The 20,247-nt window shown below is 42.6% G+C and overlaps 1 protein-coding gene across 1 annotated transcript in view; it reads right to left on the bottom strand.

Annotated features, from left to right (window-relative positions):
- Positions 1-20,247, bottom strand: part of LOC139542785 (cadherin-4-like) — a 537,007-nt gene that overhangs the window by 132,083 nt on the left and 384,677 nt on the right. Inside the window, exon 5 of the mRNA XM_071348612.1 lies at positions 13,273-13,485. Within this exon, the coding sequence (XP_071204713.1) occupies positions 13,273-13,485 (213 nt within the window). The remainder of the gene's footprint in view (positions 1-13,272; positions 13,486-20,247) is intronic.

Here is a 20,247-nt window from a genome sequence, read left to right as displayed (position 1 = left end):
GAGAGAAGACAGAGAGAGAGAGGATTGAGAAAGGAAAAGAAGTGGTAGAGTTAAAGGCTGAGAGAGAAATGAATAGGACATAATGTAGAGAGGAGAGAGGGAAGATGAGAAGTAGACAGAAAGAAGAATACTATCTATGGATAGAGGAGACAAGAAGATAGGTGGAATGGAGAAATAAGGGGAAAAAAGAGGAGGAGAGAGAATACATGCAAGAATTAGTGAGAGACATCTGAAAAAGAGGGAGAAAGGGGGAACACTCTTTGAACCACTCCGGCTCTGGGGTTCCACGGAAATTCACAACAAACGCTGTGTTAAACATTCATATATGGAGTATCAAGTAAATTTTTGCCATAGTTAAAACGCTTATATGGAAGCCTACAGTTTATTTTCACAGCAGTTCAATTACAGTTTTTTTCAATTGCTAACAAGCATCGGTCAATACTGAAGCCACATTTTCAAAACTCTTCACACAGTCTGCATTACCAACCTGCATTTTGGCCAAACAGTTAATCTCACCTCCAAAACTCACTCAAACCACCAAAACACTTCATACATGTTTCAAAATAAGCTTGTTCGACCATAACACTTTCAACAATTCTCCCTCAGAAAGCATAACTTGTCACTCATAACACACTGACCTAAAAAACACTAACAACAGGGAGAATTACATAAATGATGAGCAATTCTCTCATTTTCACATAAATCAGTATTTCATTATAGAATAAGAATAACACCTTTCACTTTATTGACTGTATGTGTAACAAGAATTAATCAGAAATGCAGCAATTTGCTTTAATAGGCTTTATTTTTTCTATATCTTTGCATATAGTAATTTACTTGTGAAAAATACAAAGTTGAAACAAAGAAAATCCTGAAATTCCAGGTCTGCAATAATAATTACAAAAAAAAACATCAACAACATGTAGAGAATAATAACTCATACTGTACAGTACTGTGAGGGTTCTAGTTCTCCCTCTCCTGCATTTAACCACAAGTTCTCATCAACATCACATCATGTCTTCTCTGGCGATGCATCTTGGAGAGTATCTTCTGGAATGTCTAATCCAACCTTGCATTCATTGCATCCAGTAAGGACATCTGGTCATGTGGATGAGGGTCATAAACCTTCCACCTCCACGCAGAGAAAAACTCCTCTATGGGGTTTAGGAAGGGGGAGTATGGAAGCAGGAATAGTACTGACATCCTGGGATGTGCAGCAAACCAGTCTGTGACTGCAGCAGAGTGGTGGAATGCCACATTATCCCACACAACAACGAAGGTAGGGGAGTTTCTTGCCCCTCCTCCGCTGGCACAAGTCGATTATGCAGGTCATCCAGAAAATAAATTAGCCTCTCTGTATTGTAGGGGGCAATGAGTGATTTGTGTAACAGCACACCATCATTGGACAGTGCTGCACACATTGGGATGTCAGCTCCTCTCTGGCCTGGGACATCCACGGTTGCTCTCAAACACATTTCTTCCCCTGCGGTGTGTTTTTGCCAGGTCGAGTCCAGCTTCATCCACAAAGATGAATGTGTGTGCAGTTTGCCTGGCTTCCATCTCCATTACTCTCTAAAATACAGTAAATCCACAGTTTTACAGTACTTTACATTATGGATGGCTGTGTATGTACCCTGTTTGGTTATTATAGTTTTTGACAATTGCTTACACATGATTTCTGAAACTACGGCTCCTTTTCTCTTGACTCTACACACAAAACCCCAAAACACACACACAACATGCTAAAAGTCGCACATCTCTTGCAAAACCAAACACTTCATTCAAAACTATTTTAACTATTCTCAAAATTGTGTTTTTTCATCAAAACTCTATACACAGACCATCAAATGATTAGCTCTTATACACGCTAACTACACACGGATGTGACAAATGTAAAACACTACGCTCTTGTGTCTTTTGCATCTTCAGTGGAGTCCACAGCAGTTTATCATAGCACTCACACATACATGTATGTGCACAAATATATACAGTATGTATGCATATGCAGTATATATTTACACTATAAACACAAATGCAAGGGGGGGTGTAATGTATTTCTTTCTCAAAACATTGTATTTTCATCCAGATTTCGGGATGAACAGTAACAGACAAAACAAATACAGTAGAAGATAAACAAATAGGCTTGTCCTCTTCCTCTAACTCTCCAAAATTGGCCTCCATTATTGTCCAAACCAAGACAGCCAATCTGAAGCCTATTTATAGTGCTCAAGCTCTGATTTCTAAGTGAAGAAATGAGCTATACGTGTTTCCACACGTGAGCACTGGGTAACCGGTAAATGAGTGTGGCATTTGGAATGGCAGTGTTTTCCAAACGAAACAGAAGACCTGTTAGTTTTGAATGATGTGTCTAATGTAGAGAACTGTGTTTAGTGTTTAGCAAAAAGTGTGTTTTACAATTGAAAACTGAGTGTAAAGCAGATAATGTGCTTGTAGTTTTGCAGACTTAGTCTGAAGATCAGGTACACTGAGTGTGCCTCAAGTACCACTTTGAGTGTGTAAGAGATTGTAAAAAAAACTGTAAACAGACATCTTACCTAAACATATTGATACCAGAGTTCTTTCACACGTTCAACGTTTCTCTCAAACGGTACAGTGTACAACAATGCTTCATCCTTTTTTTATGTTTCTCTACGACTCTGGCAATTGTCATTGTGCTGACTGTATTCACATTCCCAAAAGTGATATTGTCTGCCAGCACTTTGTCCCGAATTTCCAGCAATTTTATTGCATTGTTGACAATTACCATGTCAACAATGGCAATTTCCTGCGCATCTGATAATATTCTGCCTCTCCCTCCTGTGGGAGGCAACCTTTGGATCCTACTGAAAAACACAAAACAATCAATATAATGTATTTTAATATAATTATAATTATTAATATAATTATTATAATATAATTTTTATAAAATGTAGAAGAGTAGGGAGGTAAGGCAATAAATAGGCCATAGAGGTGAAATAATTAAAATTTAGCATTAACACTGGAGTGATAGATGTGGAGATGATGATGTGCAACTAGAGATACTGGGGTGCAAAAGAGCAAGAGGATAAATAGCAATATGGGGATGAGGTAGTTGTATGTGCTATTTACAGATTGGCTGTGTACAGGTACAGTGATCGGTAAGCTGCTCTGACAGCTGATGCTTAAAGTTAGAGAGGGAGATATAAGACTCCAGCTTCAGTGATGTTTGCAATTCGTTCCAGTCATTGGCAGCAGAGAACTGGAATGAAAGGCGGCCAAAGGAAGTGTTGGCTTTGGGGATGACCAGTGAAATATACCTGCTGGAGCGCGTGCTACGGGTGGGTGTTGCTATGGTGACCAGTGAGCTGAGAAAAGGCGGGGCTTTACCTAGCAAAGACTTGAGATGACCTGGAGCCAGTAGGTTTGGCGACAAATATGTAGTGAGGGCCAGCCAACAAGAGTATACAGGTCGCAGTGGTGGGTAGTATATGGGGATTTGGTGACAAAACGGATGGCACTGTGATAGACTGCATCCAGTTTTCTGAGTAGAGTGTTGGAGGCTATTTTGTAAATTACATCGCCGAAGTCGAGGATCGGTAGGATAGTCAGTTTTACGAGGGTATGTTTGGCAGCATGAGTGAAGGAGGCTTTGTTGCGAAATAGGAAGCCGGTTCTAGATTTAATTTTGCATTGGAGATGCTTAATGTGAGTCTGGAAGGAGAGTTTACAGTCTAACCAGACACCTAGGTATTTGTAGTTGTCCACATATTCTAAGTCAGAACCGTCCAGAGTAGTGATGCTAGTCGAGTGGGCGGGTGTGGGTGCGGGCAACAATTGGTTGAAGAGCATGCATTTAGTTTTACTAGCATTTAAAAGCAGTTGGAGGCCACGGAAGGACTGTTGTATGGCATTGAAGCTTGTTTGGATGTTTGTTAACATCTTGACGTTAGGGGTCAGATTATAATTTTTTTTTTAAATAACGTTCCCAAGGTAAACGACTATTTCTCAGGTCATATAATTTACAGATTAGGATAGAAAACACTCCAAAGTTTCCAAAACTGTCAAGATATTGTCTGTGAGTATAACAAAACTGCAGGCAAAAACCTGAGAAAATCTAACCCGGAAGTGATTTTCTTTTTTTAAATCTGTGTTTCCTGGCCCGTCTTTCTTCCATTTAAAGAGGTATCAACCAGATTCCTTTTCCAATGTCTTCCTCGGGCTGTGACCAAGCTTTAAACATAGTTTCAGGCTTTTATTTTGAAAAATGAGCGAGATTTTTCAAAACTAGTCAGGTGTCCTCTGATTAGTTCCTGCGCGCGAGAGGGGTAGCTCTCCATTTTCTTTTTCTCTCTTATTAAATAGGTTACGGTCCGGTTGAAATATTATCGATTATGTTTGTTAAAAACAACCTGAAGATTGATTATAAAAAACATGTTTCTACGAACATTACGGATACTTTTTGGAATTTTCGTCGAACGGAACGAGGCTTTGGTTTTCTGAACATAACGCGCAACACAAATGGCGTTTTTTTGTTATAAAAGTAATATTTATCGAACAAAAATAACATTTGTTGTGTAACTGGGAGTCTCGTGAGTGCAAACATCCGAAGATTATCAAAGGTAAGCGATTCATTTTATTGCTTTTCTGACTTTCGTGACCATGCTAATTTGGGGCTATTTGTTGTAGCATTGATTGATACACTCACAAAAGCTTGGATTGCTTTCGCTGCAAAACATATTTTCAAAATCTGACACGATAGGTGGATTAACAACAAGCTAAGCTGTGTTTTGGTTTTAGAAAGGCAGGGCAGGATGGATATAGGTCTATAACAGTTTGGGTCTAGAGTGTCTCCCCCTTTGAAGAGGGGGATGACCGCGGCAGCTTTCCAATCTTTGGGGATCACAGACGATACGAAAGAGAGGTTGAACAGGCTAGTGATAGGGGTTGCAATAATTTCGGCGGATAATTTTAGAAAGAGAGGGTCCAGATTGTTTAGCCTAGCTGATTTGTAGGGATCCAGATTTTGCAGCTCTTTCAGAACATCAGCTGTCTGGATTTGGGTGAAGGAGAAGCGGGGGGAGGGGCTTGGGCAAGTTGCTGCAGGGGGTGGTGAGCTTTTGGCCGGGGTAGGGGTAGCCAGGTGGAAAGCATGGCCAGCCGTAAAAAAATGCTTATTGAAAATAACGATTATCGTAGATTTATCGGTGGTGACAGTGTTTCCTAGCCACAGTGCAGCAGACAGCTGGGAGGAGATGCTCTTATTCTCCATGGACTTTACAGTGTCCCAAAACTTTTTGGAATTAGTGCTACAGGATGAAAATTTCTGTTTGAAAAAGCTAGCCTTAGCTAGCTTATCGCGGAGGCTGTTCGATGCTAATGCAGAACGCCACAAGATGTTTTTGTGCTGGTCAAGGGCAGTCAAGTCTGGGGTGAACCAAGGACGATATCTGTTCATAGTTCTACATTTTTTGAATGGGGCATGCTTATTTAAGATGGCAAGGAAAGCACTTTTAAAGAGCAACCAGGCATCCTCTACTGATGGGATGAGGTCAATATCCTTCCAGGATACCCGGGCCAGGTCGATTAGAAAGGCCTGCTCGCTGAAGTGTTTTAGGGAGCGGTTGACAGTGATGAGGGGTGGTTGTTTGACTGCGGACCCATCACGCACGAAGGCAATGAGGCAGTGATTGCTGAGATCCTGGTTGAAGACAGCAGAGGTGTATTTAGAGGGCAAGTTTGTCAGGATGATATCTAAGAGGGTACCCATGTTTATGGATTTAGGGTTGTACCAGGTAGGTTCCTTAATAATTTGTGTGAGATTGAGGGCATCTAGCTTAGATTGTAGGACGGCCTGGGTGTTAAGAATATCCCAGTTTAGGTCACCTAACAGTACGAACTCTGAAGATAGATGGGGGGCAATCAATTCACATATGGTGTCCAGGGCACAGCTGGGGGTGAAGGGGGTATATAACAAGCGGCAACGGTGAATGACTTGTTTCTGGAAAGATGGATTTTTAAAAGTAGAAGCTCGAATTGTTTGGGCACAGACCTGGATAGTATAACAGAACTCTGCAGGCTATCTTGTCGGAAGTTCTATCTTGTCGGAAGATGTTATAGTTAGGGATGGAAATTTCTGTATTTTTCGTGGCCTTCCTAAGCCATGATTCAGACACGGCTAGGACATCAGGGTTGGCGGAGTGTGCTAAAGCAGTGAATAAAACAAACTTAGGGAGGAGGCTTCTTAGGCATGTTAACATGCATGAAACCAAGGTTAAGGTTACAGAAGTCAACAAATGAGAGCGCCTGGGGAATTGGAGTGGTGCTGGGGGCTGCAGGGCCTGGGTTAACCTCTATATCACCAGAGGAACAGAGGAGGAGTAGGATAAGGGTACGGCTAAAGGCTATAAGAACTGGTTGTCTAGTGCTTTCGGAACAGAGAGTAAAAGGAGCAGATTTCTGGGCGCAGAAGAATAGATTAAAGGCATAACGTACAGACAAGGGTATGGTAGGATGTGAGTACAGTCAAGTAAACGTAGGCATTGAGTGACGATGAGAGAGGTTTTGTCTCTCGAGGCACCAGTTATGCCAGGTGAGGTCACAGCATGTGTGGTGGGTGGAACAAAAGGGCTATCTAAGGCATATTGGGCAGGGCTAGGGGCTCTACAGTGAAATAATACAATCACTAACCAAAACAGCAATAGACAAGGCATATTGACATTAGGGAGAGGCATGTGTAGCCGAGTGATCATAGGGTCCAATGAGTAGCACTAGATGAGTCAGGGAGCAAATTCCGTAGTCGCAGCTATGCTAGGCGAGCTGGAGATACGGCGAGTAAGACGCTGCAGATTTGGTTGCACACCTAAACCGGCCTCTCTCAAAGAGAGACCATCGTTTACAACATGGTCAATAATTGTGGACCTTATCTCATCAGAGACCACCGCTCTTGGTCTTCCTTTCCTTTATTCTCCACGCAATCTCCCTCTCCCTGCCATTCTTTTTTCCCCACCAACCTGTTTTCCTTGATCCATGTTTCCAAACTAAATAATTCCGAAGCCATCCTCTTTTGTCTGTTTGGTAACGAGACTAAAAACAGCACATTTGGGTAAGCTTTCAGCTGAAATTGCAATCAGCTGTGTTTGGAATGATTAAATATTCTGCAGAGATTTTCTATATGTTTCAATCTGGTTACTGCAGAAATGCACAACATTTTCCATCATTCTGTTTTGAATGTGTTTTTAACAGTTTTGGAAACAGTGTGTTAGCATTTGAAAACATGTGCTACAAATATATAGTTTTGTAGGTGGTGGAGTATGAATGAGAAAAGAGTCCAGGGATTTCGGAGAATGTGGTCATTGAAAGCATTTTGTGTGAAAACAATGAAAAATTATTCAAAGTTTTGTCTACATACACTTCTGTTTCGCTGACTGTGTGAAGAGTTTTGCCAATGTGACTTCAGTTTTGACTAATGCATGTTAGCAATTGAAAAAAATGGTAATCCTCTGTAGCCCTTTCCTGCAGTCAAATGGCATAGTGCCTCGTGGGTGGAATATTATGAATAATTTTCATGTCATAGTTAATTAACATTATTTAAAAACAAGAGCCAAAAATCTGGTGTTTCTATGTCAAACGGTTTTGTTATATTTCAGTCTTCTGTGATGTATTTAAAGTGTAATATTGAATACATTTCATATTTTTTTACCATAACCATGTGTCTGAGGTGTATATTTTTGTTTCAAAGTAGATTTGTTTAAAACTACCAAGAAACTTTCTGTGTGAAACTGATTTAACCCACTGCAGGAAAAGGTTAACGAGCAGCACTGAGGAAGCCCCTTCCAGGTATCCCATTCCCATCATTATCTTACCCATATAGACAGGTAACATGCTATTCTTCATGCCCCAAACCACACAGATTCCACTGTGAGATACGAAACAAATAGGCTGTTGGTACATACAGTATTATACGTGTGTCCTCTGGTTAAGCGTATTTTTTCATCACAGGTGTCGTTGGCTTTTTGCTGACGCTGGTTGGTTGTGATTGGGGGGCCAGGTTGAGTCTTTATTTACCCGAGCAGGAGATATCGATGCCTCTCTGCCGCAGGAGATCAATGGAGAGTTGCAAAATCAATATCTGCTATTGATGGCTGTTTGGCTGGAGTAGAAGGAAAACGACAAAGGAGACCAGTATATTGTGAGGAATTACTCCTTCCCGCTTCATAATTTCCTTATTGTCTTGCCCCCCCGCCCCCCCTTTATTCGCTTTCTTGCTTTTTTCTTCTTCTTCAAGAAAGGCTCTCATGTTATCATTGCCATGCCTGTCTCTTTGTTGGTCTTTCTTCTTGCAGCTTGTTAAAGTTGTGCGTTCAGCTCCATCTGCTCTAGAGAGGAGTAGTGCTGGAAAGATACTTCAGTGGGAACTTTGAATACAGCCTCAAACAAAGCTGCTGGCATGAGGGCCCGGTAGCCAGTCAATATAAAGGCTAAGGTTCTTCGTACAGTCGAACTAGAGACTACAACCTACAGGCCCAGATATTTGAGCACTGAAGTGTACAAGGCTATATGTGATGATACAGACACACTAAAGGCTGTAGGGCTTTGTACAGTACAGTAGGACTGATGGCAATAAGCCTTGATAAACACATGCTAGCTAGAGGCTAAGGACCTGGATACAGTAGCAGTAGTCTCTGCACTGGGCCCATAGCAGTCTATCCGAGTTCGCTTACACTTCCCTGGCCATAGAGTACAACAAGTCTGGGCACTGTTCGGTGTGTCAACCAGCACCTCACTCATCTAATCAACACTTCCCCCAGTCACAACCCCACTGACAGGGGCCTGGGGAAGACTCCTGGGTAGTGGCCGCGGCCTTGTTACCAAACCTGTCCCTTGCAGCGGTGGCCTGATCAAAGTGACAGAGCCTGGTCTGGCGGAGAGGCGCAGGGGAGGTGAGGGCTGCTGTCACCCTGTCTGTCCCGCTGACGGCCCCTCTGCCAGGCAGGGGAGAGAAGGGGAGAGTGAGGTTGGTACCAGAGCGTCTCTGGGATGTCATTCAGTTGGGCGGCGGATGACAGAACAGGCCATTAAGGATTGGATTGGCTTCACAGACCATTAGACAAGGTAGGCATCATACTGTCAGCCTCACAGCCACGCCACACAGAGCACTGAGTAATGGTGAGGTAGGGAGGTAGACAGAGAGGGAGTGAAAGGGAGAGAGGGAGAGGGAGAAGAGAAAGGTATAGGCTTCAGAGGCCCACAAATGGCAGAGCTCTGCAGAATGGTGTCACAGAAACATTCTTCTCTCCACCACATACAATCTGAAAGCTATGTCTCTGTCCATCTGTCTGTCTCCATAGTATTGCTCTTCTCCGTCCTTCTGTTGGACTCTATCTCTCTTGCGCTGTCTCTCTCCTCCCTGTGTTCCTCTCTCTCTCTCACTCTCCCTCTTCTGTGCCATATTCTAAAACAGATACGCACACACACTGACCGTGCTGACATACAGGCATCATCTAGAGCAAAGGGACTCATACAATGCTTTTTATGATATGGTTTAGTTTTGAAGTAGTAAGACTTCTTTAAAGCAATTAAAAATAAACATACTGTATGCCTTGACTTATACAGTATTTTATCCAGCTAGTAATGTACTCTAAATCGTCACTCTTCACTGATCTCAACAGCGTCAAATAATAGTGTGAACATTGAAATGCACACTACTAGATTGTCTACCGAGGGAACTGTTAAACATGATCTGCCTCACATGTTGACCAGCCAACGTTGAATGGTTGCCTCAAAACAAAAGCACAAACACACAAAGCAACAACAAGGATAGCGACATCAAAACCTCACAAAAAGCTGTCTGGCACCTTGTTAAAATCTCTCCTCGGTACGTGGAGCTAAGTCTCAGGATGACCCCGACTTCCCTCCAGTCATTATTAAAGAGAGAGACAGGAGCCTAAAGGAATCCGGTGGAGGCCTCAGCACGCATCACCTCTTCTGCTCCTAACTGTGTACTCTCAGCCCTCCACCAGCTCCTACAGGGCCTATTTACAGCACAGGCAGTGGATTGTGTTGGCTGCACGCTAATGTTTCCAAACACTCCTTTGATTGCCTCTCCTCCATTCCTCCCCCTCTCCTCTCCTCCTTCCCTCCTCAGCTCTCTGGTTTTTACTGACCCCTCGACCCAGGAGAGCTGTCACTTTGCAGTGGGGACTCGGGGCCCTGACGAGGACAGACCCTGCCAGAGAGAGACAGGACACACGCCAGATCTGTATATACTCCTCCCATCCTCCCTTCTGCTCTCTAACAAAGGGAGAGAAACTTGTCTCCTCCTCCTTTCATTCCCAGACTTATCTTTTTGGGGATATTCCTTCAAGTGGCTCCGCAGGCCTTCCCTTGGGAGGGGATGAAAACAGGCTGGAAAACTATGAAAAAGAATAAAAATAAAAATGCTTCTTCTGCACAATTTAAATCCAAACAACAGATGTGAGGGTTCTGTAAACAGGGAGAAAAGCTGATGGCTAGATATTTCAGATAGATAGATAGATAGAGAGAGAGAGAGAGAGAGAGAGAGAGAGAGATAGAGAGAGAGAGAGAGAGAGAGAGAGAGAGAGAGAGAGAGAGAGAGAGAGAGAGAGAGAGAGAGAGAGAGAGAGAGAGAGAGAGAGAGAGAGAGAGAGAGAGAGAGAGAGAGAGAGAGAACAGTAGGGTTTCGTTCAGTGGGAGGGATGTTTTTTGATTAACTATGGCACACAGTATAGGCCTGGGATCCATAGGTTTTTCACCCTCCGAACCTCTGAATTTGAAAGAGTCTGCATAATGCAGTGCTCGGCACAACAACGCATTTACACAAGCATTTATTTAATCATGTTCTTTTCTTTTCCGTGCAGCTTTTACAATCTCAACCCCCAACCCCCTCCGTGTTTCTGTTTATTTTCCATACTTTTGAAAACTAGCAGTTTTGCTGAAATGTAATTTGTTGCGACGGTAGTCACTTGTGTTATTCCCTGCTGCCGTATCTTGAATACTAAATGAGCGGAGCTCCGTTGAATAATGATCAAGAATAGTACAGGCAGCAGACTTGTGGATCAGAGCATATTTATCCCCAGTCCACAGGACACAGATGTATGAAAGGTATGTGCATGGTTTAGACCATGAGAACACATAATTGCGGGTGTGGTTTCTATCTGAACAAGCTTATCATATCTTCCCAGTTCAAAACAACAAGCTTATATCTGTGGTTTGTAAATGCCCCAAAACCAAGGCCCTATGTTACACCTTGAGGGATGAACTCTTGCCCTGGTTTGGCTAGCTGAAGATACACTGTAGGGACATTGTCTTACTTTATGTCACTCAAGACTTTCCTTTATACCAGGATCCAGACCAAGGTTTTTACTTACACTTCTGTGGCAAATTACATTGTAAAAGGGGCAGTGCAATTATTATTATTTTATAAATGTTTTATTTTACCTTTATTTTGACAGGGATGTCACACGGAGACTAGGATCTCTTTTACAGATGACCCTGCATCAATACATCAAACACATACAATATACAATATACAAAATTACAAAACATATTACGAAAAACAGACACCTTTATGAAAATAGAGGTCTCCGATCATGACTCTGAACTGACCACGGGGGACCAGAACATCTCATTTCAGAGGGCTCTGGAAGTTGTTCCACATAAAGGGTGCAAAAACACTAAAAGCAGCTTTACCCAACTCTGTGGAGACTGAAGTGGCCTCCAATGTTATCCAAACCTGAGACCGGGTTTGGTCATTTGAAAGTCTAAATTGAATGAATGATTACAGATACATAGGACATTTCTGCATAAGTGCTTTGTAGATAAACACAAGAAAATGTTGCCCTCTCCTTACATTCAAAGAGGCCCAACCCACTTTTTGATACAAAACACAATGGTGAGTTCTATAACCATCACCAGTAATAAACCTAAGGGCACAATGGAAAACAGCATCTAGTGGTTGAAGTGTAGATGCTGCTGCATGCATATAGGTAATATCCCCATAATCTAAAATAGACATAAAAGTGGCCTCAACAATTTCCTTCCTATTAACAAAAGCCAGACATGCATTTGTTTCTGTAAAAGAAACCAACCTTGAACTTCAAATTCTTCACCAGATCAATGACATGTTTTTTAAATGACAGTTTGTCATCAAGCCAGATACCAAGATATTTGTAGGAAAGAACTTGCTTAATTTGTATACCGTTCACACCAGTTATTACAAATTAATTTAAATCTGGGTTATGGGACCTAGAACAAAGCGTGCATTTTGTTTTGTTTGCATTTATCACTAACTTTAGATCCAATATTGACCTCTGCAGTGCTTGAAAATCAGACTTCAAATGTGAAAGGCTTCGCCAACAGATGGAGCTATGGAAAACAACACTGTATCATCTGCATACAAACGTATTATTATTTACATTTTTTATACAGCATTACCAATGTTATTTATATAGATTGTAAACAGTAGTGAGCCGAGTATCAATCCTTGGGGCACCTCTTTATGTAACTCAAGGAACTCAGATTTGACCCCATCTAACATGATGGCCTGAGTGCTGTCATTGATATAATTATGCATCATTACCCAATCCTATCGAGGACAGCTTGTTCAACATAATGACATGGTCTACAAACATGGCGGCACAATTCTTATTCAATTATGAAAGTGAAAACTGAATTCCTGAATTGTTTGAATAAAGGGGACAATATACAGGTCTTTCCCAGTGAAAGCCCAGCAGACAAAATAAAGAGTGTGTATAGGCTTAGAGAGATAGAGAGCATCTTGGTGTGTCTGGCGACAGAGCTCTCGGACCAAGGGGAAAAGCTCTTAGCCCAATCAGTAGAGTTAGAATACCTGAACATATTTGCAGTTGTAATCATATCACAGATACACAGCATAATCACCTTCCAAGCCTGACAACCAGTCATAATGAGGAAAGAGAGGAAGTAGGCACAAACCAGTTGTGATAAACTTCTCTTTATTTCTCCTGTAGGGCTTTTTATCATACACTTTCATCACTCATGAAAACGTTCAGTGGTCATTGCTTCTTAAATGGTTTTGACCACCCAAGAACTTGATATACTAACAGCGTCATTTGAATTACACGTGTAGCATTAGTGTGCAATCCAAAGTATTGACGTGCATGAGGTGTTATACAGTAGCTAAAAGAGCAATTGCCATACAAAGAACCATTTATTGTTAGGGCTTTAAAAAAGGGTTAGAGTCCTGAGTATTTCCTGTCTAACTTTGGGAGTCAACCAATCAGAAAGGTTACTTACACTGACAAGCATTTGTGGGAAGGGCCCCCTGGAGTTTTCAGGCACGTTGACTGGTGGAATCACCCAGTCCCTCTTCTGTCTCCGCAGCCCCTTGGAGCTTATCTCCTGTTGCCTGGGAAACATGATGACAGTGGGTGGAGCCTGGAACTCTGGTGGTGCGTTGACCTCCTCTTCCTCCTTCCTCTCCCCTCCTTTTCCCTCTTCCTCTGTGACCTGAAAGATATGACAAAAAGGACAAAGATACAGTTGAGCGGGTTGCTATGTGATAAAATGTGCCTGTGTGATTTACACCCCTATTCCCCAGCACGGCCAGGGACACTGAGTCATTCTCTATCCACAGGCTAGTGTGCTCATCAGGAAAAAGATGGCTACAAGGAACCTCCACTCCCTTATGTGATAAATATATACTCATTAGTCTTGTTGTAAGGATGTCTTGATTGTAATCAATGAGGTGGGTTTTGGTGGGGTGCAATCAAGATGAGATGCAGTATCAGCAGAGTTTGAGCTGCATTGGCAGAGTATAAGCAGCTGTTGAGATACACAATTACAAAGTAAATACAACGTAAATGCAGTATTTAATTTATTCAACATTTTAATCAATTCAAAACTCTGAGGGCATCTAATAAACACATTTTCCAGGGTCAAGTATAAAGTTAGATAAGTCGCACATTTGCACATTTACTTGGTTCGATATCTAATCAAATATCCGACAAGCCTGTAACAAGCTGACATAAGTCACGTCAACATTCATGTATGTGTATCTGGGGGCTGCTGTATGACTAAAACCAGTATTGTAGCTTCTCAGGGTTGTGTCCTGTATGGATCGGGATCCACATGAATAATACAAGGCTATGCTAGGAGGAACACACTGTATCCTGTATGTCCAGGGGATATGGTAACTCTGCTATTAACATGGAGAAATTGTGCATTATGCACCTCTGGTCTTCAGTGTAAACTGACAAACCTCAGGGTTATAACACAAAGCATACACAGTTCAGTCAGAATCATCATCTCACCACATCACTCAGCCCTCTAGCTCTTCCCCCTCTCAAACTGGCTTTTTATAACTCTCCATCTCTCCATTTCCATCTCTCTCTCTCCATCTTATTGTTTTTCCTCTCCTCCCTGTCGGCTGATCCTGACAGCCTGTCTCAATAATAACTATTCATCAGAAGCTGGGGAGTGCTATGCTGCTAGGTGGATGGAGTGTGAGACAGGTTAAGTGTGCCAGCAGGCTAGGATAATGCCTTGCTAACGCCCTGTACCCCAGGTGTGCCTTAACTCTCCCCAGGTCTCACCAAATCATCTGCTCTCATGTTGCTCATTGTTCCAGGGCAGGCAGCGAATGATAGACATGTCCAGCTTAACGGGTGAGACTCTTGCTTGCATGTGTGTGCACTATCACGTATGTGAGAACAAACTCCGCTCCTCGGATAAGAGAGACAGGTCCAATCACCATTTCTTTGGACTTTTAAAGAGCCTTGTGTTTTAATACATATTCCAATATTTCCTTTTACCTTGTCTCCCCTCACTACCTCCTTCCCTCGCTCTTTAAACTTCTTGCTAATGTGTGGCCTTGCAGATTCCTTCTGGTAGTTAAAATTCAAGGAGAAACCCAGGAAGTATGCAGGAACAGGGGTACAACATTGAAAGTTGAGGGCTCTGGCGCACCACAAGCTGTTTATTCTAATTACCGCCCCGTAGAACTTTCCACAGTCTATAAAACACGTATTATTTTCTCTCTCCCCCCTTTATGTATGCCCCGCTGTCTGGTTGCCTCCCAAGGTGGGCTGTACATGCCAAGGCAAACAATGCTTTCAGGCTGAGTTCATCAGATGGAGGTCCAGGAGAAATGCTTTTCAAGCTGCATTGAAGGAAGCCTGTCTGTTGGAGAGGTTGGCATGTATAAGCTGTGTGTTTGGGAAATAGGAGAGAGGAGAGGGGATGGGCAATGCCCATGGGTAAACTTTTAGTGTTCAGTTTCTTCAATACAGCTCCACATTTTAAACATCAAGTATGTCATAGAACACGAGAGGGAGGAGGATGAGGGTTTGGGGTGAAAAGGAGTGAGAAGAAGGGGAGCAGGAGGGAGAAGGGAAGGAAAGGGTTGGTGGTTAACATGATGGAAAGAGAGAGGCGAGACATTTTTTGTCTCTGTCATTGCTTTCAAGTATATTTTGGCCATTTCGAGTTTAGAACATTTGACATTACAAATATTGTCCAATCTTTTTGGAGATGAGAATGTGGGAGTTGATCTTAAATTCCATGCTTACTTTGGTCACTCATCTATTTAGATTTCAGCCTGACATTAATAATTATTACTGTATCCAACATCAACATCATGGGAATGAGTATAGTTGGTGCACTTCATCCCTCTACCACTAGTGGAGCTGCAGCCCCACATACAGCCCAAGCTCTGTCTATCTGCCTAGGATGCTTTTCCAAGTCTTCGCGATCCAGAAATCACCAGTCATCTAATCCAACCCTCCTCCTCCCCTGTGCCATGCACAGTCTACCCTTCCAAACACGCATGTGACATGTGTCATCATATGTCATCATGTGCCATGTTGCCTGAACCAGATCCATATGGTGTGTTTTCAGGGGGACACCTCTCTCTCTCTCCGGCAACCAGTGCCAAGTGAAACACGTGTGTGTTCACCAGCTATGAACATGGATCCAAACTGGATTCGTCAGATGGAAAGGGGAGACAGATGTGCGCTTGGTTCTGGACAAATGTATTATATTTCTTCAGAGGGAGGAGGGCTTAGTGGGCCTGACTGCAGGGGCAGGCTGCTCCAGTTCAGACTGCCATGGTGGGGGGACTAGGTAGGGGAGGGAGGAAGGTTCTGGGGGTATTAGGGATTGGATCGGGAAGGGAGAGAGGATGATGGGAAGAGGAAGTTTGAAATAGGGGGTGGTTATATTAAGAAGCAGATGTGACCCCCCCTGTCTAAATAAGTCATGTACCAAATCCTTTCATCTGCAGATTCTAACAGGGTGAGTAAGTGTGTGTGTGTGTGTCTGTCTGTCTGTCTGTCTGTCTGTCTGTCTGTCTGTCTGTCTGTCTGTCTGTCTGTCTGTCTGTCTGTCTGTCTGTCTGTCTGTCTGTCTGTCTGTCTGTCTGTCTGTCTGTCTGTCTGTCTGTCTGTCTGTCTGTCTGTCTGTCTGTCTGTCTGTCTGTCTGTCTGTCTGTCTGTCTGTCTGTCTGTCTGTCTGTCTGTCTGTCTGTCTGTCTGTCTGTCTGTCTGTCTGTCTGTCTGTCTGTCTGTCTGTCTGTCTGTCTGTCTGTCTGTGTGTGTGTGTGTGTGTGTGTGTGTGTGTGTGAGAGAGAGAGAGAGAGAGAGTGAGAGAGAGATAAATAACTCAGAAACAACACACATGCACACATCAATATATGAACACACACACACACACACACACAGGCACACACACAATCAAGACAATGGACTAAATAGTAATAAATAATAATACTTTTGGTGGGTGAGGGGATTGCGTTAGATTGTCAATCATCTAACAAGGGGCTACCTCAGAGGATGTCACTGTCCTTCCTAGCTCTGAATATATCATCATCAGGCCTATCACAACAGCCTGCAAAGAGGCCTGCCAGTGTCTGGCTGCACTGGTCTGAGCACTTAATAATGAACAGTGTACCACAACCAGCTCAGACGACACGGCCATGTAGACCACTATGTTTAACTCACTGTTGATTAAGTGTTAACACGGAAATGCCTGCTCTCCTCTGCAGCAAATTAAACACATTCCCTCCATCCGCTGTTGGAACAGAGGGATGGCAGAGGAGGAGAGGAAGAGAGCCATGCCAGACATAGGCCCAAAAGTTTGGAACAATAGCTTAATAGAGTCAAACTTGCAACATGTTCTTCCCTTCTCTAGCTCACACTCACACAGACACATAAAGAACACGCAAACAGACACACACAGAACACACACACACACAGACACATAAAGAACACACACACAGACACACACAGAACACACACAGAGACACACACAGAACACACACATAGACACACACAGGCTCATAGAGAACACACACACAGAACACACACGCAGACACATAAAGAACACACACAGACAGAACACACATAGAGACACACACAGAGACACATAAAGAACACACACACACACACACAGACACACAGAACACCCACAGAGACACATAAAGAACACACACACACACACACACACACACACACACACACACACACACACACACACACACACACACACACACACACACACACACACACACACACACACACACACACACACACACACACACAGAACACACACAGAGACACATAAAGAACACGCACACGGACACATAAAGAACACACAAACAGACACATAAAGAACACATACACAGACACATAAAGAACACACACACAGACACATAAAGAACACACACACAGACAGATAAAGAACACACACACCGACACATAAAGAACACACACACAGACACATAAAGAACACACACACAGACACATAAAGAACACACACACCGACACATAAAGAACACATACACAGACACACACAGAACACACACAGAGACACCCAGAGAACACACACACACACAGAGAACACACACACAGACACATAAAGAACACACACAGAGACACATAAAAGACACATTCAGAACACTACACATTAAGAACCAGTGTTGGAAAAAGTACCCAATTGTCATACTTGAGTAAAAGTAAAGATACCTTAATAGAAAATGACTCAAGTAAAAGTGAAAGTCACCCAGTAAAATACTACTTCAGTAAAAGTCTAAAAGTATTTGGTTTAAAATATACTTAAGTATCAAAAGTAAAAGAATAAATAATTTCACATTCCTTATATTAAGCATACCAGACCATTTTCGTTTTTTAAGGATTGCCAAGGGCACACTCCAACACTCAGACATCATTTACAAACAAAGCATTTGTGTTTAGTGAGTCTGTCAGATCAGAGGCAGTAGTGATAACCAGGGATGTTCTTTTGAGAAGTGTGTGAATTTGACCATTTTCCAGTCCTGCTAAGCATTCAAAATATAATGAGTAGTTTTGGGTGTCAGGGAAAATGTATGGAGAAAAAGTACATCATTTTCTTTAAGAATGTAGTGAAGTAAAAGTAAAAGATGTCAAAAATATAAATCGTAAAGTACAGATACCCCAAAAAACGACTTAAGTAGTACTTTAAAGTATTGTTACTTAAGTACTTTACACCACTGCACAGAACACACACAGAGACACACAAAGACATACAGAGACACAGACATACACATGCACGTGAAAACACAAGTTCAGACACACACATGCTTGCATGCATACACACATACAGTGCATTCGGAAAATATTCAGACCGTTTCCCTTTTTCCACATTTTGTTACGTTACAGCCTTATTCTAAAATTGATTTAAAAAATATGTCCCTCATCAATCTACAGTACACACAATACCTCATAATGACAAAGCGAAAACAGGTCTTTTTTTGCTAATTTATTACAAATAAAAAACAGAAATGTAGCATTTACATAAGTATTCAGTACTTTGTTGAAGCACCTTTGGCAGCGATTACAGCCTCTGGTATTCTTGGGTATGACGCTACCAGCTTGGCACACCTGTTTTGGGGAGTTTCTCCCATTCTTCAATGCAGATCCTCTCAAGCTTGGTCAGGTTGGATGGGGAGCGTCGCTGCACAGCTATTTTCAGGTCTCTCCAGAGATCGGGTTCAAGTCCGGCCCCAGACTGAGGTTCTAAGCGCTCTGTAGCAGGTTTTCATCAAGGATCTCTCTGCACTTTGCTCCGTTCATCTTTCCCTCGATCCTGACTAGTCTCCCAGTCCCTGCCACTGAAAAACATCCCCACAGAATAATGCGGCAACCACCAAGCTTCACCATAGAGATGGTGCCAGGTTTCATCCAGATGTGATGCTTGGCATTCAGGCCAAAGCGTTCAATCCTGGTTTCCGTCTGGCCACTCTACCATAAATGCCTGATAAGTGGAGTGCTGCAGAGATGGTTGTCATTCTGGAAGGTTCTTCCCTCTCCACAGAGGAACTCTGGAGCTCTGTCAGAGTGACCATCGGGTTTTGGTCACCTCCCTGACAAAGGCCCTTCTCCCCTGATTGCTCAGTTTGGCAGGGCGGCCAGCTCTACGAAGAGTCTTGGTGGTTCCAAACTTCTTCCATTTAAGAATGAAGGAGGCCACTGTGTTCTTGGGGACCTTCAATGCTGCAGACATTTTTTGGTACTCTTCCACGACACAATCCTGTCTCGGAGCTCTACGGACAATTTCTTCGACCTCATAGCTTGGTTTTTGCTCTGACATGCACTGTCAACAGTGGGACATTATATAGACATCATGTCCAATCAATTGCATTTACCACAGATGGACTCCAATCAAGTTGTAGAAACATCTCAAGGATGATCAATGGAAACATTATGCACTTGAACTCAATTTCGAGTCTCATAGCAAAGGATCTGCAAATATATGTAAATAAGGAATTTCTGTTTGTTTTTCTATACATTTGCAAAAATTTCTAAAACTTGTTATTGCTTTGTCATTATGGGGTATTGTGTGTAGATTGATGAGGTAAAAAATGTATTTAATACATTTTCGAGTAAGGCTGTAACATAACAAAATGTGGAAAAAGTCAAGGGGTCTGAATACTTTCAGAATGCACTGTTTACACACATGCAGGTACTGACGCATACAAGCTCACACACACGCACACGCACACACACACACACACACACACACACACACACACACACACACACACACACACACACACACACACACACACACACACACACACACACACTCACACACACACACACACACTATATCCACAAACAGAAATGTACACTAAAACACACACACTTAACATAATCACACATGATCATACATTACCCCTCTCTCAGAGACACACACAGAAACAAACACACATTCTTTCACACACACCCGCTGTGTGAA

This window comes from Salvelinus alpinus, chromosome 17 (assembly GCF_045679555.1).
Source record: "Salvelinus alpinus chromosome 17, SLU_Salpinus.1, whole genome shotgun sequence".
Taxonomy (NCBI): domain Eukaryota; kingdom Metazoa; phylum Chordata; class Actinopteri; order Salmoniformes; family Salmonidae; genus Salvelinus; species Salvelinus alpinus.
This window is presented reverse-complemented; position numbering and strand designations above follow the sequence as displayed.